The sequence below is a fragment of the Lissotriton helveticus genome, chromosome 3_2 (assembly GCF_964261635.1).
Source record: "Lissotriton helveticus chromosome 3_2, aLisHel1.1, whole genome shotgun sequence".
Taxonomy (NCBI): Eukaryota; Metazoa; Chordata; class Amphibia; order Caudata; family Salamandridae; genus Lissotriton; species Lissotriton helveticus.
The window spans coordinates 213,560,241-213,583,749 of NC_136062.1; the positions used below are offsets into that span (position 1 = coordinate 213,560,241).

Genomic DNA, 23,509 nt, shown 5'->3' on the forward strand with positions numbered 1-23,509 from the left:
GGGGGCTTCTGTCACCAATGCACCCCTCAGGCCCCACAGTGTGTATGCACGCCACAGGGGAAGGGAGCTTCTCTCGCTAACTCACTACCCAAAGCCCCAGGCCTTAATGCACTGGATCTCACATGTCACTGTCAAATCATGCAGCACTACTCACATTATGTATGCGTCAGGATCAGGGAGCTTCTCTCTTTAATACTGCCCAGAGCCCCACAGTGTGTTTGGCACCATCTCAGAGGCAGGGAGCTTCACACATTAATCATTCAGGTGGGCTACTAGGTGTCTGCACACCTCAGGGGCATGAAGCTTCAAGCACTAACACACCACCCAGAGCCCCACAGTGTTTCTGCACAGTTCAGAGGCAGGGAGTTTCTCTTATTAACAATGCCCAGAGCCCCACAGTGTGTTTGACACACCTCAGAGGTAGGGAGCTTCTCTCATTAACACTGCCCAGAGCCCCACACTGTGTTTGGCACACCTCAGAGGTAGGGAGCTTCTCTCATTAACACTGCCCAGAGCCCCACACTGTGTTTGGCACACCTCAGAGGTAGGGAGCTTCTCTCATTAACACTGCCCAGAGCCCCACAGTGTGTTTGACACATCTCAGAGGCAGGGAGCTTCACGCATTAATCATTCAGGTGGTCTACTATGTGTCTGCACACCCCAGGGCCAGGACGCTTCACTCACGAACACACCACCCAGAGCCGCACAGTGTTTCTGCACAGTTCAGAGGCAGGGAGTTTCTCTCATTAACACTGCCCAGAGCCCCACAGTGTGTTTGGCACACCTCAGAGGTAGGGAGTTTCTCTCATTAACACTGCCCAGAGCCCCACAGAGTGTTTGGCACATCTCAGAGGTAGGGAGTTTCTCTCATTAACACTGCCCAGAGCCCCACAGTGTGTTTGGCACACCTCAGAGGTAGGGAGCTTCTCTCATTAACACTGCACAGAGCCCCACAATGTGTGTAACACCTCAGAGTTTGGGAACTTCACTCATTAACACTGCACAGAGCCCCACAATGTGTGACACACCTCAGAGGTAGGGAGCTTCTCTCATTAACACTGCCCAGAGCCCCACATTGTGTTTGGCACACCTCAGAGGTAGGGAGCTTCTCTCATTAACACTGCACAGAGGCCCACAATGTGTGACACACCTCAGAGGTAGGGAACTTCTCTCATTAACACTGCTCAGAGCCCCACAGTGTGTGTCACACCTCAGAGGTAGGGAGCTTCTCTCATTAACACTGCCCAGAGCCCCACAGTGTGTGTCACAACTCAGAGGTAGGGAGTTTCTCTCAATAACACTGCCCAGAGCCACGCAGTGTGTGTCACACCTCAGATGTAGGGGGCTTCTGTCATTAACACTGCCCAGAGCCCCACAGTGTGTTTGGCACATCTCAGAGGCAGGGAGCTTCTCTCATTAACACTGCCCAGAGCCCCACAGTGTGTGTCACACCTCGGAGGTAGGGAGTTTCTCTCAATAACACTGCCCAGAGCCACACAGTGTGTGTCACACCTCAGAGGTAGGGAGCTTCTCTCATTAACACTACACAGAGCCCCACAATGTGTGACACACCTCAGAGGTAGGGAACTTCTCTCATTAACACTGCCCAGAGCCCCACAGTGTGTGTCACACCTCAGAGTTAGGGAGCTTCTCTCATTAATACTGCCCAGAGCCCCACAGTGTGTTTAGCACACCTCAGAGGTAGGGAGTGTCTCTCATTAACACTGCCCAGAGCCCCACAGTGTGTGTCACACCTCAGAGGTAGGGAGTTTCTCTCAATAACACTGCCCAGAGCCACACAGTGTGTGTCACATCTCAGAGGTAGGGAGATTCTCTTATTAACACTGCACAGACGCCCCACAATGTGTGACACACCTCAGAGATAGGGAACTTCTCTCATTAACACTGCCCAGAGCCCCACAGTGTGTGTCACACCTCAGAGGTAGGGAGCTTCTCTCATTAATACTGCCCAGAGCCCCACAGTGTGTTTAGCACACCTCAGAGGTAGGGAGTTTCTCTCATTAACACTGCCCAGAGCCCCACAGTGTGTTTGGCACACCTCAGAGGTAGGGAGCTTCTCTCACTAACACTGCCCAGAGCCCCACAATGTGTGTCACACCTCAGAGGTAGGGAACTTCTCTCATTAACACTGCTCAGAGCCCCACAGTGTGTTTGGCACACCTCAGAGGCAGGGAGCTTCTCTCATTAACACTGCCCAGAGCCCCACAGTGTGTGTCACAACTCAGAGGTAGGGAGTTTCTCTCAATAACACTGCCCAGAGCCACGCAGTGTGTGTCACACCTCAGAGGTAGGGGGATTCTGTCATTAACACTGCCCAGAGCCCCACAGTGTGTTTGGCACATCTCAGAGGCAGGGAGCTTCTCTCATTAACACTGCCCAGAGCCCCACAGTGTGTGTCACACCTCAGAGGTAGGGGGATTCTGTCATTAACACTGCCCAGAGCCCCACAGTGTGTTTGGCACATCTCAGAGGCAGGGAGCTTCTCTCATTAACACTGCCCAGAGCCCCACAGTGTGTGTCACACCTCAGAGGTAGGGAGTTTCTCTCAATAACACTGCCCAGAGCCACACAGTGTGTGTCACACCTCAGAGGTAGGGAGCTTCTCTCATTAACACTGCACAGAGCCCCACAATGTGTGACACACCTCAGAGGTAGGGAACTTCTCTCATTAACACTGCCCAGAGCCCTACAGTGTGTGTCACACCTCAGAGGTAGGGAGCTTCTCTCATTAATACTGCCCAGAGCCCCACAGTGTGTTTAGCACACCTCAGAGGTAGGGAGTTTCTCTCATTAACACTGCCCAGAGCCCCACAGTGTGTGGCACACCTCAGAGGTAGGGAGTTTCTCTCAATAACACTGCCCAGAGCCACACAGTGTGTGTCACATCTCAGAGGTAGGGAGATTCTCTCATTAACGCTGCACAGACGCCCCACAATGTGTGACACACCTCAGAGGTAGGGAACTTCTCTCATTAACACTGCCCAGAGCCCCACCAGTGTGTGTCACACCTCAGAGTTAGGGAGCTTCTCTCATTAATACTGCCCAGAGCCCCACAGTGTGTTTAGCACACCTCAGAGGTAGGGAGTGTCTCTCATTAACACTGCCCAGAGCCCCACAGTGTGTGTCACACCTCAGAGGTAGGGAGTTTCTCTCAATAACACTGCCCAGAGCCACACAGTGTGTGTCACATCTCAGAGGTAGGGAGATTCTCTCATTAACACTGCACAGACGCCCCACAATGTGTGACACACATCAGAGATAGGGAACTTCTCTCATTAACACTGCCCAGAGCCCCACAGTGTGTGTCACACCTCAGAGGTAGGGAGCTTCTCTCATTAATACTGCCCAGAGCCCCACAGTGTGTTTAGCACACCTCAGAGGTAGGGAGTTTCTCTCATTAACACTGCCCAGAGCCCCACAGTGTGTTTGGCACACCTCAGAGGTAGGGAGCTTCTCTCACTTACACTGCCCAGAGCCCCACAATGTGTGTCACACCTCAGAGGTAGGGAACTTCTCTCATTAACACTGCTCAGAGCCCCACAGTGTGGTTGGCACAACTCAGAGGTAGGGAGTTTCTCTGAATAACACTGCCCAGAGCCACGCAGTGTGTGTCACACCTCAGAGGTAGGGGGATTCTGTCATTAACACTGCCCAGAGCCCCACAGTGTGTTTGGCACATCTCAGAGGCAGGGAGCTTCTCTCATTAACACTGCCCAGAGCCCCACAGTGTGTGTCACACCTCAGAGGTAGGGAGTTTCTCTCAATAACACTGCCCAGAGCCACACAGTGTGTGTCACACCTCAGAGGTAGGGAGCTTCTCTCATTAACACTGCACAGAGCCCCACAATGTGTGACACACCTCAGAGGTAGGGAACTTCTCTCATTAACACTGCCCAGAGCCCCACAGTGTGTGTCACACCTCAGAGGTAGGGAGCTTCTCTCATTAATACTGCCCAGAGCCCCACAGTGTGTTTAGCACACCTCAGAGGTAGGGAGTTTCTCTCATTAACACTGCCCAGAGCCCCACAGTGTGTGTCACACCTCAGAGGTAGCGAGTTTCTCTCAATAACACTGCCCAGAGCCACACAGTGTTTGTCACATCTCAGAGGTAGGGAGATTCTCTCATTAACACTGCACAGACGCCCCACAATGTGTGACACACCTCAGAGGTAGGGAACTTCTCTCATTAACACTGCCCAGAGCCCCACAGTGTGTGTCACACCTCAGAGGTAGGGAGCTTCTCTCATTAATACTGCCCAGAGCCCCACAGTGTGTTTAGCACACCTCAGAGGTAGGGAGTTTCTCTCATTAACACTGCCCAGAGCCCCACAGTGTGTTTGGAACACCTCAGAGGTAGGGAGCTTCTCTCATTAAGACTGCACAGAGGCCCACAATGTGTGACACATCTCAGAGGTAGGGAACTTCTCTCATTAACACTGCCCTGAGCCCCACAGTGTGTGTCACACCTCAGAGGTAGGGAGCTTCTCTCATTAACACTGCCCAGGGCCCCACAGTGTGTGTCACAACTCAGAGGTTGGGAGTTTCTCTCAATAACACTGCCCAGAGCCACACAGTGTGTGTCACACCTCAGAGGTAGGGGGCTTCTCTCATTAACACTGCCCAGAGCCCCACAGTGTGTTTGGCACATCTCAGAGGCAGGGAGCTTCTCTCATTAACACTGCCCAGAGCCCCACAGTGTGGTTGGCACATCTCAGAGGCAGGGAGCTTCTCTCAGTAACACTGCCCAGAGCCCCACAGTGTGTGTCACACCTCAGAGGTAGGGAGTTTCTCTCAATAACACTGCCCAGAGCCACACAGTGTGTGTCACACCTCAGAGGTAGGGAGCTTCTCTCATTAACACTGCACAGAGCCCCAAAATGTGGACACACCTCAGAGGTAGGGAACGTCTCTCATTAACACTGCCCAGAGCCCCACAGTGTGTGTCACACCTCAGAGGTTGGGAGTTTGTCTCATTAACACCGCCCAGAGCCTCACAGTGTGTTTGGCACACCTCAGAGGTAGGGAGCTTCTCTCATTAACACTGCCCAGAGCCCTACAATGTGTCTGGTACACCTCAGAGGTAGGGAGCTTCTCTCATTAACACTGCCTAGAGCCCCACAATGTGTCTGGTACACCTCAGAGGTAGGGAGTTTCTCTCATTGCCACTTCCCAGAGTCCACAGTGTGTGGCACACCTACCTCAGGGGTAGGGAGCTTCTCCCACACTGAAAAACACCCTGAAGCTGAGCCTCAGGCAGCAAGAGCCACTTTTTCTGACTGTCTTAGGAAAGAGCCTTCATTGTGTTCCTGTTCTCCCTCTTGCAGTGTCCCTGAAGCACAAGCTGGCCAGCGAGACCCAGGAGCTGAGGAAGTTGAAGGACAAAGTTCAGCAGCTGCAGAACGAACTTATCAGGGTAAGTGATGTGGGAGAGGGAACCCATATGATGCCACTGTGACTTCAGAAATATGCTGTCTGGAAAGAAGTGTCAGAAGCTTCTAGCTGAGTCTGAAACTCATTTTAGAGGATTCTGACCAGATCTGGAATTTATAAATCAAAAGGCTCCAGAACTTCTCTGTGACAAGAGGATTTGTCAAAAGTCTGAATTCCCAAAGGAGTCAAGGTTCTCCTTCAGGAATTTAGAAGATGCCGAGCTGCTGTGGGTTTAGGGCCACCAGAATGCCTAGAAAGAAATCCATGCATGTTCTGCATGAAAATAAAAAACAGAATAATTTTGGTATTTTGTAACATTGCCACAAGACCGAACTGCTGGGCCAGGTCCTCCCTGTAGCGTCGTGCTCCACAATAACGACGCTGCACTTGATTTAATTCTAAGAGCTCTTTATTACTCGTTCATGCTCTTCCCTGTCCCTACTCTAACTGCTCCTTTCCTTTCCTGTCCCCGCTCCTCCTCTTCCTGTAACCCCCTAACTCCACCCACCAACAGCTAGACTGCATACACATCATTACATCGCCCCCCTTGTTAACAAAATAAAAAACAAATAGCAAAGTCTGACTTGATTATAGTTCTTCAATTAGCCGTATAGGTCGGCGAATGGTTCATCTGGGCCATAGAAGCACGCTTCCAGTGTCAAGTTCAGCTTCTGTCTGATTCTCAGGTGTCTGTACTGCAGAGATGGGTTCGGGCCTCTCTGTAGTCAGCCGCTCAGTCGCTTGGTTGAGGATGTCTTTAACGGCCGGAGTGCACCTTTGAAAATGTGAGACACTCCGTGTAATTCTCTTGTTCTCTGACTCACGGTGGCTTCCAACAAAGCTTCTGGTTTCTCCATTCATTTTTTTTAGATTCTGAGGCAATCGTAATTTCCTCTCGTGATGTGACTGTTGATGACGCAGCTCGATTGCGGCAGTCTGTCTTCCTTTATGACTCTTGTTCAATTGACGCTTGATCTCCCCATCAGTGGAAGTTGTTCGGGTTCTCTTCCAAACACCCGCGTATAGTTCCACTTCCTTTTGTCTTGTTTGGTCGAGGGCAACACTGTCCTCCTGTTCAAAATCATGCGTACCAGGCGGTAAGGCACTATCTAAAATGAGTGTTCTGGTTTGGTTCTGGGACTCGTTTACTGCCTCTGTTTGTCTCACCCACTCCCACACGCGTTTGGGACTAGTGAACCCCTTGACCATCCAGACATGTGCATGTCTCTCTCTCATCTGACCGCGATCCATCTCTGTCACAACGTTTTGCCTTTCTTGCAGGGTGACAGGATAGCCCTTTCCACCCGGTGAGTGATGTCCCATATATCTGTTTTCCTTCGGTAAGCCCTTTGAGTCAGCCTCGCTGACCCCATCAAGGTTTATGGTACATTGTTCATCTTTTGGTGTAACGGTGGCTGACATGACATGTTGTCTGGTGGGGTGATCGAATATTCAGAATCATTGGCATGAGGTATGTTGCTCTGGACGGGGAGGACATTCAGGTGATTGATGCTGTGGGCGTTGTCGGGACCATGATTCCGTTGACCCGAGTGATCGTACACACATGCTTTCTGAATCAGCGAAGTCGTCTGCTGGTTTCCTTTGAGACCGTTCCTTCTAAAGTGTCTCGACTGGTAAACATCTTGAGCTGGTGGTCTGTGATGACATGCTCCTGGAGTCGGAGCAATCGGTGGGACATTTCTCTGGGTACATCTCTTGACGTGTTTTCTGTGTTATTGCTGTGAAGAGGTCGTTTGCCACCCACGCATTTACTCCTTTAGTTTGATCCTGGAGCCTTTGATCTCTGCCCTTCTCATATGACATTAATTGTCTCTTCTCAGTTTTGTCATCATCATGGGTGTCTTGAGTGCACGTGTCGCTCCCTCCTTGATGCCTGAGTGGCTTACCCCGCCTCATGTGGTTTGTGTATTCTTCTCGCTTGTTGGGTGCACTGACGTCAGTGCCACGTGTGTGAGGTGTCCTACTGCTTGACACCTCTTCAGAGGGGTTTACAAAGTTTGATAAACGGTGGGTTGTTCGAGTGTGTTCGTGTACCGGTTTCCAGAGATGGCAGGACTTGTCCACTCGTCTGTATTTGGTCTGTTTGTTATGACCGTTGAATAGACCATCCTCTGTCTCCTTTGTGTGGTCTGGCTCACTACTTGGTGTTTCTACAGAATAGTTTGTTGAGTTACCTCTCCAAGTCACGTTAGTCAGCCTGTCGTAGTTCCACATCATCTCAGTCTTTCTTTCGCCATTATCCATTGCCCTTGGTATTGTTGACTCGGGGAATTGCATGTCACTTTGCCTCCCATAGTGTCTTGTCTCTGGTCTGCCTTTGTCCCCTTTCATTCTGGCGGTTTTGATTTCTTGGGCTTTCTTCCCTGATACCAAAGATGTCTCCTTTCTCTTGTCTTCCTTTCTTGTCTTAAGGATAATGTCAGGATCATCACTCACCCGATACAGAATTTTAACCAGCCGAAGACGGTCAGCAGTGGGTAAGCTGAGAAGACAGTCAGCTTCCGGTCCTTCAATGACATGTATGTAGGCCGGTACAGACGTGGTTTGGTGCTTGAGCGTGGTTGCAAATTTTCCCAGGCATGGGAGAGGTTTCTTCGACATCCACGTGTACACTCTGACATGTGCCGGGCTCAGGGTGGGTGGCGGCTGCATTTTGTTGTACTCGGTTACGGGGATATAGTTCAGTGATGCCCCACTGTCCAGTACAAACTTGGTTGCATGGGTTCCCACACATATGTCCAATCTGTGGTATTTCTTCAATTGATCTGGATCAGCTATTGTGGAAAAGTCAGCCCATAATGCACCTGATGCCCAGGCTGCTGGCGCAGGACGCCTCTGAGTTCCCATCTTGAACAATTACCAAATAAAGAGACGGGCGCTGGAGGCAGGAAAACAAGAACAGAGTTTTATTTCTCATGAGGAGAGCCTGTCATTTCGGACACTCTCATAGTGTCTTCAGGAGGTGCTCTAACAAGTTTCTCTGAGGCTTCGTCTTTTATACACATGTTTATGGCACACAAACATCCTTCATTACAATCAAGACATTGTGAAGTATGAAGATATTCCAACACGTGGCTACAGTAGGGGTCCTTACCCTCCATACAATAGGAGGGGGCTGTCACGCAGCTAAGTGTTCTGCTGATTCCTTTGGAATGTGTGCGCCTGATCGAATCTCAGGGGGTGGGGAGGTCATGATCAATAGTAGCTCCCTTTGAAGAGGGGCGAGTGCATACAGTAGTGGGCAATAAACTGTATCCTCAGGCTGAGGGATGACCAGCGGTCCGTGCAGACAATCAGGCTCAGAGGAAGGGGTCATCAAAGGAGGGGTATTCATGGAAGAAAAGGAGGTGTTGGTCAGGCGCGGGGTGTGATTCCCAGAGACAGAGTCATGCGGGAGGGGAGGGTTCATGACTTGTGCATGTGAGAGCGGGGGCGGTCAGGGTGCATGGGGGATGCTTGCAGGGTCAGGGAAGGGCGCTGATGATCGATCGCGAACAGGGAGACCATGGCACCTAAAATGGCTGTTGTATATATGTGCGCATGGGTCTATGCTGGCGGGATAACACAGTCAGTGTTTTGCAATATCCGTTCTGCTTACGACAAGAGGTACAGTGAACACAAATGAACGCCGCTTATGTGCATATACATTGCTATTTTCAACAGTCGCCGCTTTTTAACGTAAGCTAGTTCTTTTGTGTTTACCCTAACTGACGGAGTGTACATATAGCCATGTGTGGCCAATGAAATAACGTTCGTCAATGCTAGCAGATTGAGTATAACCATATGTAGTCACAACGATTGGCGAAATGTGGTACGTATGAATTTACATTTGTTGGGTTATTCATGCAAGTCTAGAGATCGGCATAATACTTTAGTCGGGGTCAATCAAGGAAAAATGTTCCGACACATTATAAAATCAAGTTCTTATTTTCTCTCCAGTGACATCAACATACAGTAAAAAGTGCTATATGAGACTTTTGGACTTGAGTGACCGATGAAACATTTTTGAAAGCAATAATAAAAAAAAATTGAGGGAGGAATTCAGTTCGATGTAAGCAACTAGTCAAGGGGTGGGTAGAAAGTTCAGGAAGGGGGGTCTTAGTGAAAATGTCTTTTCAACGATGAGCCACCACTGGTAGACTCTGGTAGTCCGTTTTCTTTTCGTTGGCGCTTTTGAGCACCGGCGGTGGAGCTATAAGTCCAGCTCGGAATCATCCTTACGCGTTGCAGGGTGCGATCAGTCCTCTGCTGTTAGATCACAGTCCTGTTTCCTAACTGATCTTCTTAGGGGTGCCTTATGCTGGGCACCTGCGTGTCTTTCTTCTTCCGTGGCAAAACCTTATTCTATAGTCAAAACTTATGTGAAAAAGGGTGAGTTTGTTGAAAAATCGAGGGAAGAGAGGGTGGAGTGGGGCCAGATCTTTGAACACACCAAGGGACCAAGGGAGCAAAGGACAACGAGCAGGCAGGCCCATCAGTCGGACTCAAAAGGGGACGGGGACTTCAGGCACGAGTGGGTCAGCAAGTTGAGGACTTCAAGGCAGCCCTTCATTCCTTCATCTGCCGAGTTTGAGAGTTGTGCCTCGTCCCGCGTCTCGTTGCTCTGCGGCTCCACCTTTGGTTGCGGTCACATGTGCTTCATGATCTGTGGCCAGGCTGTGCGTCACGTCCAGCTCCTCTCCTCCGGTGATTGTATCTTTGAATGGGTACAAAACAAGTTTTTAGAAAAACTGGCAGGAGAAGACATTTATACATCTCAATTCCGTCCCCAACCCTAAGTAGGTAGGGAATAAGTTCATCGGTCACAGTCAGTAGTCACCACTTATGGAGTATGTAGGAGGACATTTCCACTGAATTCGTACTTTCTATCTGGCGTTCATTCATGACGTACGCGGAGAGAAGTCGGATTCCCATCAACAGTGTATTCTATCAAACTCAAAATCGAGTCCTTAACCCAGGTACTAACGATCTTACATCTCCCTTCGGGGTCGGCTAACTCTCGCAAGCAGGAGGTGTTATCGTCATGTGGGGGGGGGGGCAAAGACCAAACATGCTTTTCTTGGGGAGTGACGGTTAATCAAGGTTATTAATTGTGCTTCGGGGATAGCTGATATGGAGCCGGGGTCAATCGGGAGAAGCGAGGACGCTTTGGACATCCGCACTTAAGTGCAGAGGGGTGGGACAATCTGGGCATTGGGGATCGCATTTCTGACGAACTGAAAAACAGAAGACCATTGACGTTATAGTCCCCCTAAAAAAAAGGCCAGATTAGGGGACATCAGTCGTCTGACCTGTCCTTTCCTTCATTACCAACTCGGGTTCTATCGTTTTGCAGAAAGGAGAGGTAGTAATATGGCAAGTTACAATCGTTTTAGTTCCTGTCAATTTTGCCGAACACCTTTGTGTTCGAAGAGACCCAATTAGGTTCGTGCCGGTCGGGCACAACGTTCTTGCACAAGGGGGGGGGGGGACAGGGGGACCCTCAGAGAGAGAGAGAGAGAGTCGCCCGCACTCTAAACGAACCATTTGGTACACGTATGACGTGGAGAGAGAGAGAGAGAGAGAGAGAGAGAGAGAGAGGGAGAGAGAGAGAGAGAGAGAGAGCGAGAGAGAGAGAAGCGTGTACAATAATGGTCCATTCAGTGCGCACACAACACAGAACAGCGGGGGTTAAGCAATACGGAAACACAGGCAGAGGGATGACGTAGATCTATACATCACGTACACAAACTCAGACGGGGGAGACAGTACATGTATTATATACAAAAATCCAAGACAAAACATAGAACAGTTATTGGCCAAAATGATCTCTTCCTGTACGCTGCGCATTCTCAGCATCCTAAGCTCTCTTTACTTTTTTTTTCTTTTTATTGTCGGCTGCCTTCACTGGAGGTTGTGGTTGCACACACTTACACCGCTGCCAATTAGTCATGAACTAACCTGGTCGGGCTAATGCTCACGGTGGGATTTTCGAGTCATTTTAGCAAATGTGTTTCCAGGCTGAGACAACAGTTGGTGTCAATTGGAGAACAATGGGGCAGCTTTGAGTTACATGTCTATGAGGATGCGAAAAAGGAGGTAGTAGGTTTTTAAATATTGGCAATATTCCTAGTCCTCCCGGCGGAGGATACTTGTGTAAACCTTACCTCGGAATATTCCTTAAACTTTCCCTATTTAGTTAAACGTAGGAATGTATTCATTATTGTACTTCATTTTTGGTTGCATTATTCGGGGTACCAAGCGAAGTCATATTTTGTAGTTTCCGCTTCAGGCTGTCCTCCCAAGCGCTAAGTTCAGGGAGAAAAAATAGTCATGGTTTGCTTGTTGCGGTTAGGTACCATAATCAAACCCTCTTTCCCGTCTCTTCGTCCGCTAGATCACCATTTTCGTACATTAATCGACATTCCGATGTGACCTGCAGAGAGAGGGAAAAAGAAGGGGGCAGGGGCTACATTGATAGACACATTAGCGCGTATAAACCCAGAAAGGCTTTTACTTACTGCATACTCGGCCTATCTCCACGGGATGCAGTCCCTGCCAACTGGGCGTTCAAGCCCAGGTGGACCGTTAGTGTGACTTTTCTTATACAGGTAGCATATAAAGTATAGGCTAAATACCAGGATCTTTAGCGGTTGCTTTTGGCTGTACAAAAAGGGAAAAATACACAACTAAAACTTGGACCCTTCATATCTGCAATATCTCTATATATTATACCTTTTAACCCTTAACTAATCGAGCTGAGTCATTTCACCTGTATTTTAGTTATATCGGAAATAGTGATCATTTATTCGAAACGTACCAATTTACGCGTGACAACTACGTTTGCTTTTTCCAAAAATCTTTAATAAGAATGTCGGTGCACAAATACGGGCCTACAACCCCGTGGGCCGGCCACGGAGCAGGCTGGAACTGTAGATGTGGGGATACTTTATTAGTGAAAAACCTAATGGAGTCGGGGTTGTTTATTTTATAATAAAAAGTGCAATAAAAACATGTCGAGAATTCAGTGTGAGCGAGTATCATAAGTGTTGAAATTCGAACTTGCAATAATCATGAGGCGCCAAAACTTAACAACAATTCATTGTCCGAATGTTCAATCAGTACCCATCTGATGTCAATTCACTGTCTGAACACATAATCAGTACCCATCCTATATCAATTCATTGTCCGAACATATAACCAGTACCCATCCCATATCAATTCATTGTCCGAATTGACAGTACACATCCCATATCAATTTACTGTCCGAACATATAATCAGTACATGTCCTATATCAATCCATGTGTTTTTAAAAAACTGCATACATATCTCATGACACCAGGGCTGAACAATCGGGGTACAACAAGGAGTTGAAAATTTCATTTGCATCGGCGCCATTTTGGGTGCAGTCAGGCAGATCCAGGCATAGTCTAAATCTCCACTAACTCGTGGTTGGCCCAGAGCTTCTTTTGGCAGTCCAAAAGTTCCGTTAAAGGGCAAAAGAAAGGATCGGTGGTCTGAACCATCAGTCAAAGGGGGAGGGAGGCAACAATTTTCCTACTGGGTCATACTGGGTTTTCACCGGAACTGATCCGAACTGCCGTCTGCAGGATTTTAGTCATTCAAACTGAGGCTGGCGCCAGCATGGGAGCGCCGACGTCTCGCGGCTACATTTTCATCGTTCCGCGAGCAATCATGGCAGTCATTCCCCATCGGGGGTGTCAGCGGGGGTCGGGGACCTCCGCGGCTCCTATAGAATCTTCAAGGTCGAGGAGAACTTTTAAGATGGTGGAACACGCTTCTTAATCAACAAGCAACTGGGCCATCTCTTCACCCCGGGCCCGCTCCAGCAGGATCGTCCGCCATTTTACGAGCGGGCGAACCCATGTCGGGTGAGTGGAGCGTTGGGGTTGCTGCTGGGGGCCTCCACCTGGGGAGGTGGGAGAGGTCCGTTCGCGCCGTCTCTCCCTCCCAGCGCACCCCACGCCGTTTTCCTCGGCGCTAATATACATGATGGCCGGACCAGGCGATGAGAGAGGGGGGGGGGGGGTCGGAGGCATAGGCAAGACATCCCTCCCCCAGGTTGTCGTAGCCATTATTGAAGAAGGGGCGCCCAGTACGTTTCGGGCCGGGCCTCCGATTGATGGCGGCCGGACGCTCTTCGCCACGGCCCCAGGAACGGGTCCCGTAGTTCATCCCGGGAACAGACCTTGGCGCGTGGTGCCGCCTTCGGGCTATTCGCATAGTGGCCTCTCCACCCCCAGGCCTCTTATGGAAGCCGGCCCAGGCTGTCTGAGAGAGGGGGCATGGACATTCCCCCCTCCAACTCTCCAGTGTTGTCGCAGCCGCCACCGCGGCCGGATCCCGTCGGCCCGGCTGGCAGCAGGACCCGCCCTACATGTGTTGAAGATCTCGTCTTCCGGCTGGGCGTAGCCGCAAACCTGTTGCACTTTGGGAGTTTCCAGAATGGGGGCGGATGTCTGCTGACTTGTATCTTTCCCAGGTTGCCGTTATTGGGGCGTGGCTGGCGGTGGGACAGACATGTTTGGAGCAGTGAGGGGCGATGAAGCCTCGTTGCCTCGTGGCCGTCGCAATGTCAAGCTTGGCTTCTCTTATCATTTTTATGTTTCTTATTACGGGCTTATTTCTAATGTTTCTTGTTTCTAGGACAATCATATGTTTTATCATTAAGTATTGTTATCGTTTCCTTATTCGTTATTTAATAAAAATTTCATCAGTGGCCTACTGATTTCGTTTTCCTATTCCTTTCTTTCTAGTTTGTTTCATGCTAAAGTTTCTGTTAACAGGATACAGTGATCACTTCGTTATTATTGCGTATGTCCTTTTCACTAGGGGTGCTCTCTGGTCGGGCCAGATGACCTACCTCTAGTAAATGGTCCGGGTGGAACTGGTTTATCAATCAGTGGGGAGTAGATAGGCATGACAGATTACAACGGGGGACAAAGGTCCGCATTACCTACCCTTCACTACTTGCAAAGACTAGACAGAGTATTTCTTTTCTATGTTATTTGCAAACAGAGAATACCTCCAAAAAGAACAAATTCCAAACAGTCAATGTTCGGACAACCAATCAATCAATGAGGAACGAAATAGGCACGACGGGTTACAACGGGGGCAAAAGCCTGCGTTACCTACCCTTCACTATCTGCAAAGGGAGAGAGAATATTCCTATTCTTCCCCGTTTGTAGGCAGAGAAGATCCTTAAGAGAACCAACTTCGAACAATTCAATGTTCGATCAAACAATCAATCAATGGGGGAGAAAAATAGGTATGACGGATTACAATGGGGGACAAAAGTCCGCTTTACCTATCCTTCACTATTTGCAAAGAGAGAGAGACGTTCCTATCTGTCGCTGTTTGCAAACAGAGAATGTCTCCAAGAGAACCAATACTTCAAGTAGCACCCAAGGCTAAATGAACCAATCAATGAACAATACCAGTATCTAAATACCGTTTCCAATATCAATAATCAATCAATCAATCAGATGGATAAAGCCATCCTACCAATTAGACGTAAAGACGTCCTACTTAACCTTACCCGGACCGGACCATGTGGGCAATTCTTCGCCTTCCTTTCTCCAGCGCCCGATCGTTCTCTTTCTCCATGTTTTTACCGCAGCATTCCTGTGGGATTCCAGTCAGGACAATAGGTCACTTGAGAGAGGTCCGTTCGGAATCGGTGAAGTTCATTCAATCGGCAGCCGGACGAGGGCCCTCTCAAGGCAGGTATACTCCAATCATTTAGATGTTCACCCCATCGTCTGGACCTCTCTTACTGGACCTTATGTCGCTGATGGGCCCCACATTGGGCGCCAATTGTGGAAAAGTCAGCCCATAATGCACCTGATGCCCAGGCTGCTGGCGCAGGACGCCTCTGAGTTCCCATCTTGAACAATTACCAAATAAAGAGACGGGCGCTGGAGGCAGGAAAACAAGAACAGAGTTTTATTTCTCATGAGGAGAGCCTGTCATTTCGGACACTCTCATAGTGTCTTCAGGAGGTGCTCTAACAAGTTTCTCTGAGGCTTCGTCTTTTATACACATGTTTATGGCACACAAACATCCTTCATTACAATCAAGACATTGTGAAGTATGAAGATATTCCAACACGTGGCTACAGTAGGGGTCCTTACCCTCCATACAATAGGAGGGGGCTGTCACGCAGCTAAGTGTTCTGCTGATTCCTTTGGAATGTGTGCGCCTGATCGAATCTCAGGGGGTGGGGAGGTCATGATCAATAGTAGCTCCCTTTGAAGAGGGGCGAGTGCATACAGTAGTGGGCAATAAACTGTATCCTCAGGCTGAGGGATGACCAGCGGTCCGTGCAGACAATCAGGCTCAGAGGAAGGGGTCATCAAAGGAGGGGTATTCATGGAAGAAAAGGAGGTGTTGGTCAGGCGCGGGGTGTGATTCCCAGAGACAGAGTCATGCGGGAGGGGAGGGTTCATGACTTGTGCATGTGAGAGCGGGGGCGGTCAGGGTGCATGGGGGATGCTTGCAGGGTCAGGGAAGGGCGCTGATGATCGATCGCGAACAGGGAGACCATGGCACCTAAAATGGCTGTTGTATATATGTGCGCATGGGTCTATGCTGGCGGGATAACACAGTCAGTGTTTTGCAATATCCGTTCTGCTTACGACAAGAGGTACAGTGAACACAAATGAACGCCGCTTATGTGCATATACATTGCTATTTTCAACACTATCATATGGACATATTCATCAGTGTACAGCGATGCTGAAGATGCTGACCTGTATTCTCTGGATGGAGATCTTCTCCTCCATTGTGACTTGCGAGACTCTCTGCTAGAGTGTGAGGAGGCAGAGGATGACTCTGGCCAATCTTGAACGGCCTTTGCATGATGTCGCTTCGTGACGGGGCGAGAGGATCTCGTTGTCTCTTTCGTTCTGTCTTTACGATACTCCCCACAGACAATTTCAAAGTGATTTTCTCTTCCGCACTTTCGACACTGCTGTCCAAGCGCCAGACAAGCATCTGTGTGTGGAAAGTCATATCCGCACCTGTAACACCTCAGGGGGCGGTCTCGTTTCTTGTCTCCATGGCCAGACTCATGGCGTCTGCGCCCTGCATAGCGTTCGCGGGAAGAAGGTCTGGATGTCCGCCGTCGATCTCGGGAGTATTTGCGAGTGTTGCTGCTTTGTAGGCGGTAGGCTTGTTCCCGCCTCTCGACACGTCCCACATCCATTTTTTTGGCATGCTCCTCTGCTTGGTCATATACTCAGGTCATCTCTTAAATTTCGTCTAGATAGTCACTCTTCCGTAGGAGCCGCCTTCTGAGGGTCTCTGATTGGCATCCTTCAATGATTCGCAATCTGATAGCATCGTCCGGAGAGAAATTATCAAACTCACAATAACGGGACAGTCGTCGAAGTCTTGTTAGAAACTTACTCATTAGTTCTTCTTTTTCCTGACAGGCTAGATTAAATGTGTACCTCTCATAATCCACGTTTCTCTTATGTAAAAACTTCTTATTTAAAGCATCTCGCACCTTGGTGTATGATCCTGTTTCCGCTGTCGGCAATTCCTTGATTAATTTGCCAACCTCTTTCCGACCAGATTGCGCAGCGCAATCAACATCTCATCTTCATCAGTGACTTTGGATCCCTTCATAAAATCTTCGAAGTCCTCGAACCACTCTTGCCACCTGAGGCCCATGCCACCACCAGCTATCAGGGCCAGAGGTTCTGGGGCGCGCAGATATGAGATGCCTGCTGCATTCGGCGCGAGCGCCGCTGGGCCCGTGACATTTCGTTGTGGTGACGTCATTTTGGTTTATTTCTTTGTTCGTCTGTCTTTGCTCATGCTTGTTTTCTTATTTCACCTCTGGTATTGGCTCGTGCTTGTTGGTGTCGGCTCTTGTGTTTGCTTGTGCTTGCTTGTCTTTCTTACTCTGCTTCTTGCACTTGCTTGTGCTTGTTTACTTGTCTAGCCTCTTGTATTGGCTTGTGCCTGTTTCCTGGTTCCCCATTTGCATTTACTCGTGCTTATTTATTGTGAGCTCTTGCACTTGCTTGATAGCTGAACTGGAGATTGCCTGACTTCAAAATGGCCGCTCCTTGGCCTCAACAGGGGATTGGTGGAACAGCCTGACCTCAAGATGGCCGCCACACTTGAAATCTCGTTTCTCACGAGATTTGGCTCCCTCTAATGAAATTCAATTGCCGGCAGGCTTCAGACACTCACCGTGCATGTGAGGTCCACACTGGCTGCTGGGGCCTCCGCTCTCTGCCACTTTCACTCACGCAATATCTCCTCCCAACAGGTAGGACCGGGGTGGGCTCCCGACGTCGCTACCGCGCCTGCAATTCCTCACGCATCTGGGATAGGCACCCAGTCTTCAACGCTCGATCGCGCCAGCTGCACTCCGCTCCACGCGGCTTCCAGGCCACGGAGCTCCGGGACAATTACCACGATGCCGTCGGTTTCTGCATTACCACGATGCCACCCCTAGTTATAGACAGTAGTTTGACTTACTGCAAGCAGCCTCCCGTCACCTCTTGCGTTTTTCAGTCTGATCAGTATTTCTGGTAAATAGTTTCTCCTTCTTCTTTCGCACAAACTATCACTGAATTTATTTAGCAGATTTATGTAGTGCAAAGAAGCCCACAGGCATTGGAGCATTTAACAAAAATAAAACCAGATGCAACAGGAAAAAAACACACAAAACCAAAAACATTAGTCAGTACCAAAACATATAATCAGAGATTTAGGTTGAGGGACAATGTATGAAGTGATGCCATCCGCAGCAAGCACAAGGATTTAAGAGTATAAAGGAAGGTGACTAAATTAAATAACTCAAGCTTAACTCAAACGAAAATATGGTTCTCATGAAAAGCTCCAGTTACCACCAGCTGATCTCTTGCCCCAGGAACTTGCTTTGAACCTGTCCACATATCAGGTGTGGTTTAATTACTTGCTGCATTGAGGTGAAGTAATTATGTCTTAGCTCTCACTTTCTTTGACAGAACCTGATTTCCCTAAAGGTAGCGGCACATCACAATATTTTATTCTGACTCACCTTTAAATTTGCAATTTGAGAGGGTAAGCCTTATTTTGTTGTTGTTTCCTGAACGGCAGGACATTTTAGGCATCATTACCAGATACCAGGTAATGGAGCATACATTTGGTTTTACATGGTGTATTCCTACACCCCATAAAACCTGGATTTAAGTTGCAAACATAGTCCATTCACTCTCAAGTGCTTATCCTGCTTATTCGAGGCTCTTGCAGTGCACAAAACTGAAGAATGCACTAGCACTGTAACAAACCCCACACATCTCCAGGTGCACAGACCTGCTAAATGAAGAAATACTGCACATGGTCCAGAGTCTTTTCCACTGTAGCCTAACCTAGCCTAACAGCATAAATCGTACCTCATTTCTCTCTTGAGAGTTGCACTCCATCTTTACTTGGTGACAAATAGGAAGTCATAGATTTGGACCAGGAGTAACCTCAGAGTAGTTTCTGCCTATAACTAAGGCGTCTCCAAGCGATCGTCAGTGTCAGATTATTTCCGCATTCCTTCCATCACTGTGTTGTATGTTACAGTACATGGCCAGACATGGGTCCTGTGCTCACAGGATTCACGCTATACCTCATTGAGGAGGCTGAAGTAGGCTGTGACTGCTCTGGGGTTGTAAGGCAAGAGGCACAGGCTTGTGAAACTGACCCATACATTAATTTGCTGGGCACCATTATGGAACGATAAAGGTGTAAAACCAACATGCCGAGGTAGTGGGGAGATTCTGGTACTAACACGCGTGATCACCAACTAGCACATGGACAACTAAAATCCCTCAGGCAACTTAGGAAGGCGCATTGCTTATGCACTAGTGAGAATTGGAGCTATAGGGCAGCTAGAGGGTCTGATTTAGAGTTTGGCAGACGGGATACTCCATCACAAATGTGACGGATATCAGTGCCATGGGATATAATACACTTTGTAATATGGTGGATGGGATATCTGTCATGTTTATAACACAGTAAAAAACCATTCGCCGAACTCTAAACCAGTCCCATGATCAGTTATGTCACTTCATTAGACGGACTGTGAGATCATGTACCCAGTTTATCCAAATTTCTGATAGAAAAATGCTTCACAATCCGGTGGGTGGTCTCGGGCTTCACCAAACAAACATCGACTCTACCTTTTTCAACGTCACCGCAGCTGTCACTACAGAGCAAATGGTTATCCATTCAATATGATGATGAGGACACTGTACACATACTGGCTAACCAAGGCAAGGGAATGAGAGAAGCAGGCCTGAAATTCAGCTATAATAAAATCATATATGAATGGCACTGGTCCCTTAAGATGCTGTTTGACGCACACTTGAGTTCACATGCAAATTGTTGGAGATACATTCTGTAGGCTTCTCAACACCTCATGGAGATATAGGACACCGGTTTGGAGCAGTCTAACAACAAAACGTGGATTACCAGCGTAACTGTCATCTCCCTTATACATTTTGCCTGACACTTCAGGCATACCGAGTATAAGTCACAAATGAGACATAGGATTGCTGCTTCATTGTTGCAGCTAAGTTATGTATTTTAGGGCTTTGGGAATAGCCAGCAGTGCCCAGATACGCATTTTGGCGAAGATGGCTGAAAATGAGAAGGATAGATATGCACTGTACGATCAGTCGGAAATGTTTAATCTGGTATGGGAGTGCTTTTAGACAAACACCGACCTTTAAAAATACAACTACTGCGTGTTGTACTGGTTTGAGTGAATTGTTGCACTATCTGTCCCTTCAATGCTATTTTCTGGAAGGGGGATGAGCGTAGACATTTGTCTTTGGAAAGTAAAGAGACTTACTTTCATTGACAAAAATGTGTTTATATAACACTGTATTGTAACAATCATACAGTATTTAATAAAGAATTACAATACAGAACACGCATAGGCAAAGTCAATAGGTTTTGCCTGTGAGAGCACCTGGCTTTAGTAATGTTTTCTAGCCATTCTGTAAAGTAGCACATATGCTTTGTAAAGTGGCTAAAGCATATTTTAAAAAGCACTATGACCTGCCAGGGCTACTGTTTTTTCAAAAAAATGTATGTGCATTAGCGCTGGATGCATCATAGTCCTTTTTGTTATTGTTATTTTTAGCCGTGCTGCACAGAGGCCGCAATAGTATACAGTATGGTGTCAAATCATTACCAAAGTCAGCAATGGCCATCCTGGACTGCAGGAACATAAGGCAATGGCAGAGCCAATTGTCTGAAATGCAAGACCTTTCGACTTTGCTAATGTTTGTTATGTCTCTACACAACACCTCTGTGATTCTGAGAAAATCAGCCAATCTCCCCATGTGTGAAAAAGAAAGAAATATGACATTTGGCAAAAAATCCTATTCATGAAGAAATCAATTACGCCCATGTCCATGTCTTAGTGAAAATAAATTTGAAAGCAGAAAACATCTCTTGTCACAATAAATATTGATTTTAAAGGAGAAAAGTGTGTGCAGCTTAGTGAAACATAAGTACAAATAGCAAAAGATTCACAAAGGAAGACCGGGAAAAAGAAGAAAAAAAATTATTACCGCAATCACAGCATGATCAGCAGAAGGACAGCAAACAAGCTGAAGCAATTAACACTTGGTTCATTCTTCAGCTGAAAGAACAGGAAGTAAAGGAAACACACACTGGGCAATTATAAGACAGCAAATAAGAATGACAATGAAGCCAATCAATGTTGAGAAATGGGCGGGCTGCAGGCCCTTGGTTGTTTACAATAGCTCTCGCAAGCAAGAGTGCATGTTTCACATGCACTGTTACAGGCAAGACCTAAAAATGTGAACTGTAATGCGTCCAGTAGCTGACAAATTCAAGCATTCTTTGCATTACTAATTTGATTATTAGAGTTATTCCCCAAGATGATTCTGCCTCGTAGGCGCGTATCACCTTCAGTGAAAGTACCCCAGTCTCTGTGGTAGCAAAATCTAATGTGGAAAACTTTTTTACACTGGTGTTGCAGAGGAGTTTCTTCCATCACACTGGCAGCTTTAACTAAAGCCTAGATATGACTAAATATGACTGTACATATCTCGACTGTGACTCATAAAAACCTCCTGCTAGAGTAGGAGACCAGAGTGTAGAGGCAGAGAATTCTGGGAGGTGAATAACTTTAACCAAGAAAATAGAAACACAAGTTTTCTATCAGTAATGTTTTTTTATTTCTCACCCATCCAGAAAAATGACAAAGAGAAGGAGCTGGTGTTGCTGAAGCGAGCACACCAGCAGCAGCAGGCGGTACTAAGCAAGTACCAGGAGAAGCTGAACAAGACCAAGGTGCTGGAAGATACAATAAAGCAGCAAGAAAAGGTAAGAAAATATAGGCTATTGTTCCCTCTCTCCGCTTAGTGTCACACAGAGATATAGGGCAAAATTCACAAAGGTAAATCTATGGGCAATAGTATGCACAGGTTTACGCTTAGACATGGAGATAAATCTCTGCATAGGAGTGACTCTGACCATAGCTTTACACCTAGTGGTAGGCATATGTGGCCCAAATCTCTTCTATGAAAGAAACTCAAAATACAGCCGTAAAGTTACTACTAGCACTTCTAGTACAAAAATTGGCATATTTAGGCATAAAAAATCCAAATGTAGATTTCCACCTATGCTATGTAGAACTACGAATTTTCAAGAATTGGAAAACACCATTCACCTGAGGAAAAAAAAGCACACCTAACAATCATCGAACGTGGTAATACCAAAATGCAGTCTATGATGTGGGATGTGTCCTTTGTCACTTGTGGTGTGAGATGTCATGAAACCAGACATCAACAACAGTTTTGTTGTCATAATTTCTGTGTGTGTATGAGAGAAAGAGATACATATTTGGGACATACAGTATTATTTGTTTTTTGATTGTATATCTAGAGTAGTGTAGAGATTTTTTTTTTTCAAACTTTTATTTTTATTGCAGATTTAGACATTGTACATCCATCCGTGTTGGGTAGCCCCCTAATAACATTAGGTAAACACTTTACTTTCATAATAACGAATACTGATCACAGCCATTCTGCCCACATCCCGGTGGTCAGGCGGCGTTAGTAATGCAATAGCATAATTGATGTCCTTAGCGGGGTACCTTAATCTTTGCCATGTGGATCATCCAGTATCTGCTTTACTTTAATTCCTTGTCTTCAACCCTACCCAGCAACTAAACTTATGATCCCAGTGGTCTGTATTTTCAGGTTCTGTCAGTGTAGTACTGAAGGAGCGCGGTAATTTCCTCTGGTAGTTTCTCAATGCAAAACCCTCATGCTACCTCTAATTTACCGCTCAAAAGGTGTTGGGCCCTTCACACCATGTATTACCTTCAGGAGACTTTAAATAATCATGAACAGTCAAAATACAATTATTATTGTAAGCCAATAAAGAGAGTTGTTGAGTATTTTAAAGGGTTTTTTTTTCTAGTCAAAAAGTTAATTTTTCTCTGACCCTTTATTCATTAGTAAAATATCAATCAGGTTACAGAATTTGGAAAACAGGAAAAATATCAATAATACAGAACACATTACAGTCTGCATATAAGCATTACATGTAGTTATGAAAAATGTGGCGCAAAAGTCTTAAAGAGTTTCTAAGAAAAATAGTCTTGCAAAGCTAATCAGTACTTAAATAGTTTGCAAAAATATGCTATTAAGAGAAATAAATGCATAAATCAAATAAATCTTTTCAGACCTAATTAATTAGTCAAAACATAAACTTAAAGTTTAGCATCTAATCCTATCCTGATCCACTGCACTCTCTGTCTGTCTGTGTCTAAAGAGGAAAGCAGCCCGCCCTTCACAGGCCTCAAAGGAATGTGGCATGAAGTGCCAAGATATGACGTGGAAGCAATAAACCTCCCCCTGACACTCCTCGGACGCAAGCCCGCCCTTCAGCAATCTCCGGGACGTTTCTCGTACCTAACCCATAGAAGCCAGCTGAGCTGAGAAAAAGAAGAAGTGCCAGCCCCCATCCAGAGAGGACAGTATTTATACCATAATTATTGGCAGA

At 47.2% G+C, this 23,509-nt stretch overlaps 1 protein-coding gene across 1 annotated transcript in view; it reads left to right on the forward strand.

Annotated features, from left to right (window-relative positions):
- Positions 1–23,509, forward strand: part of CCDC33 (coiled-coil domain containing 33) — a 1,331,950-nt gene that overhangs the window by 1,178,989 nt on the left and 129,452 nt on the right. Inside the window, exons 16-17 of the mRNA XM_078684539.1 lie at positions 5,346–5,434; positions 21,692–21,823. Of these exons, the coding sequence (XP_078540665.1) occupies positions 5,346–5,434; positions 21,692–21,823 (221 nt within the window). The remainder of the gene's footprint in view (positions 1–5,345; positions 5,435–21,691; positions 21,824–23,509) is intronic.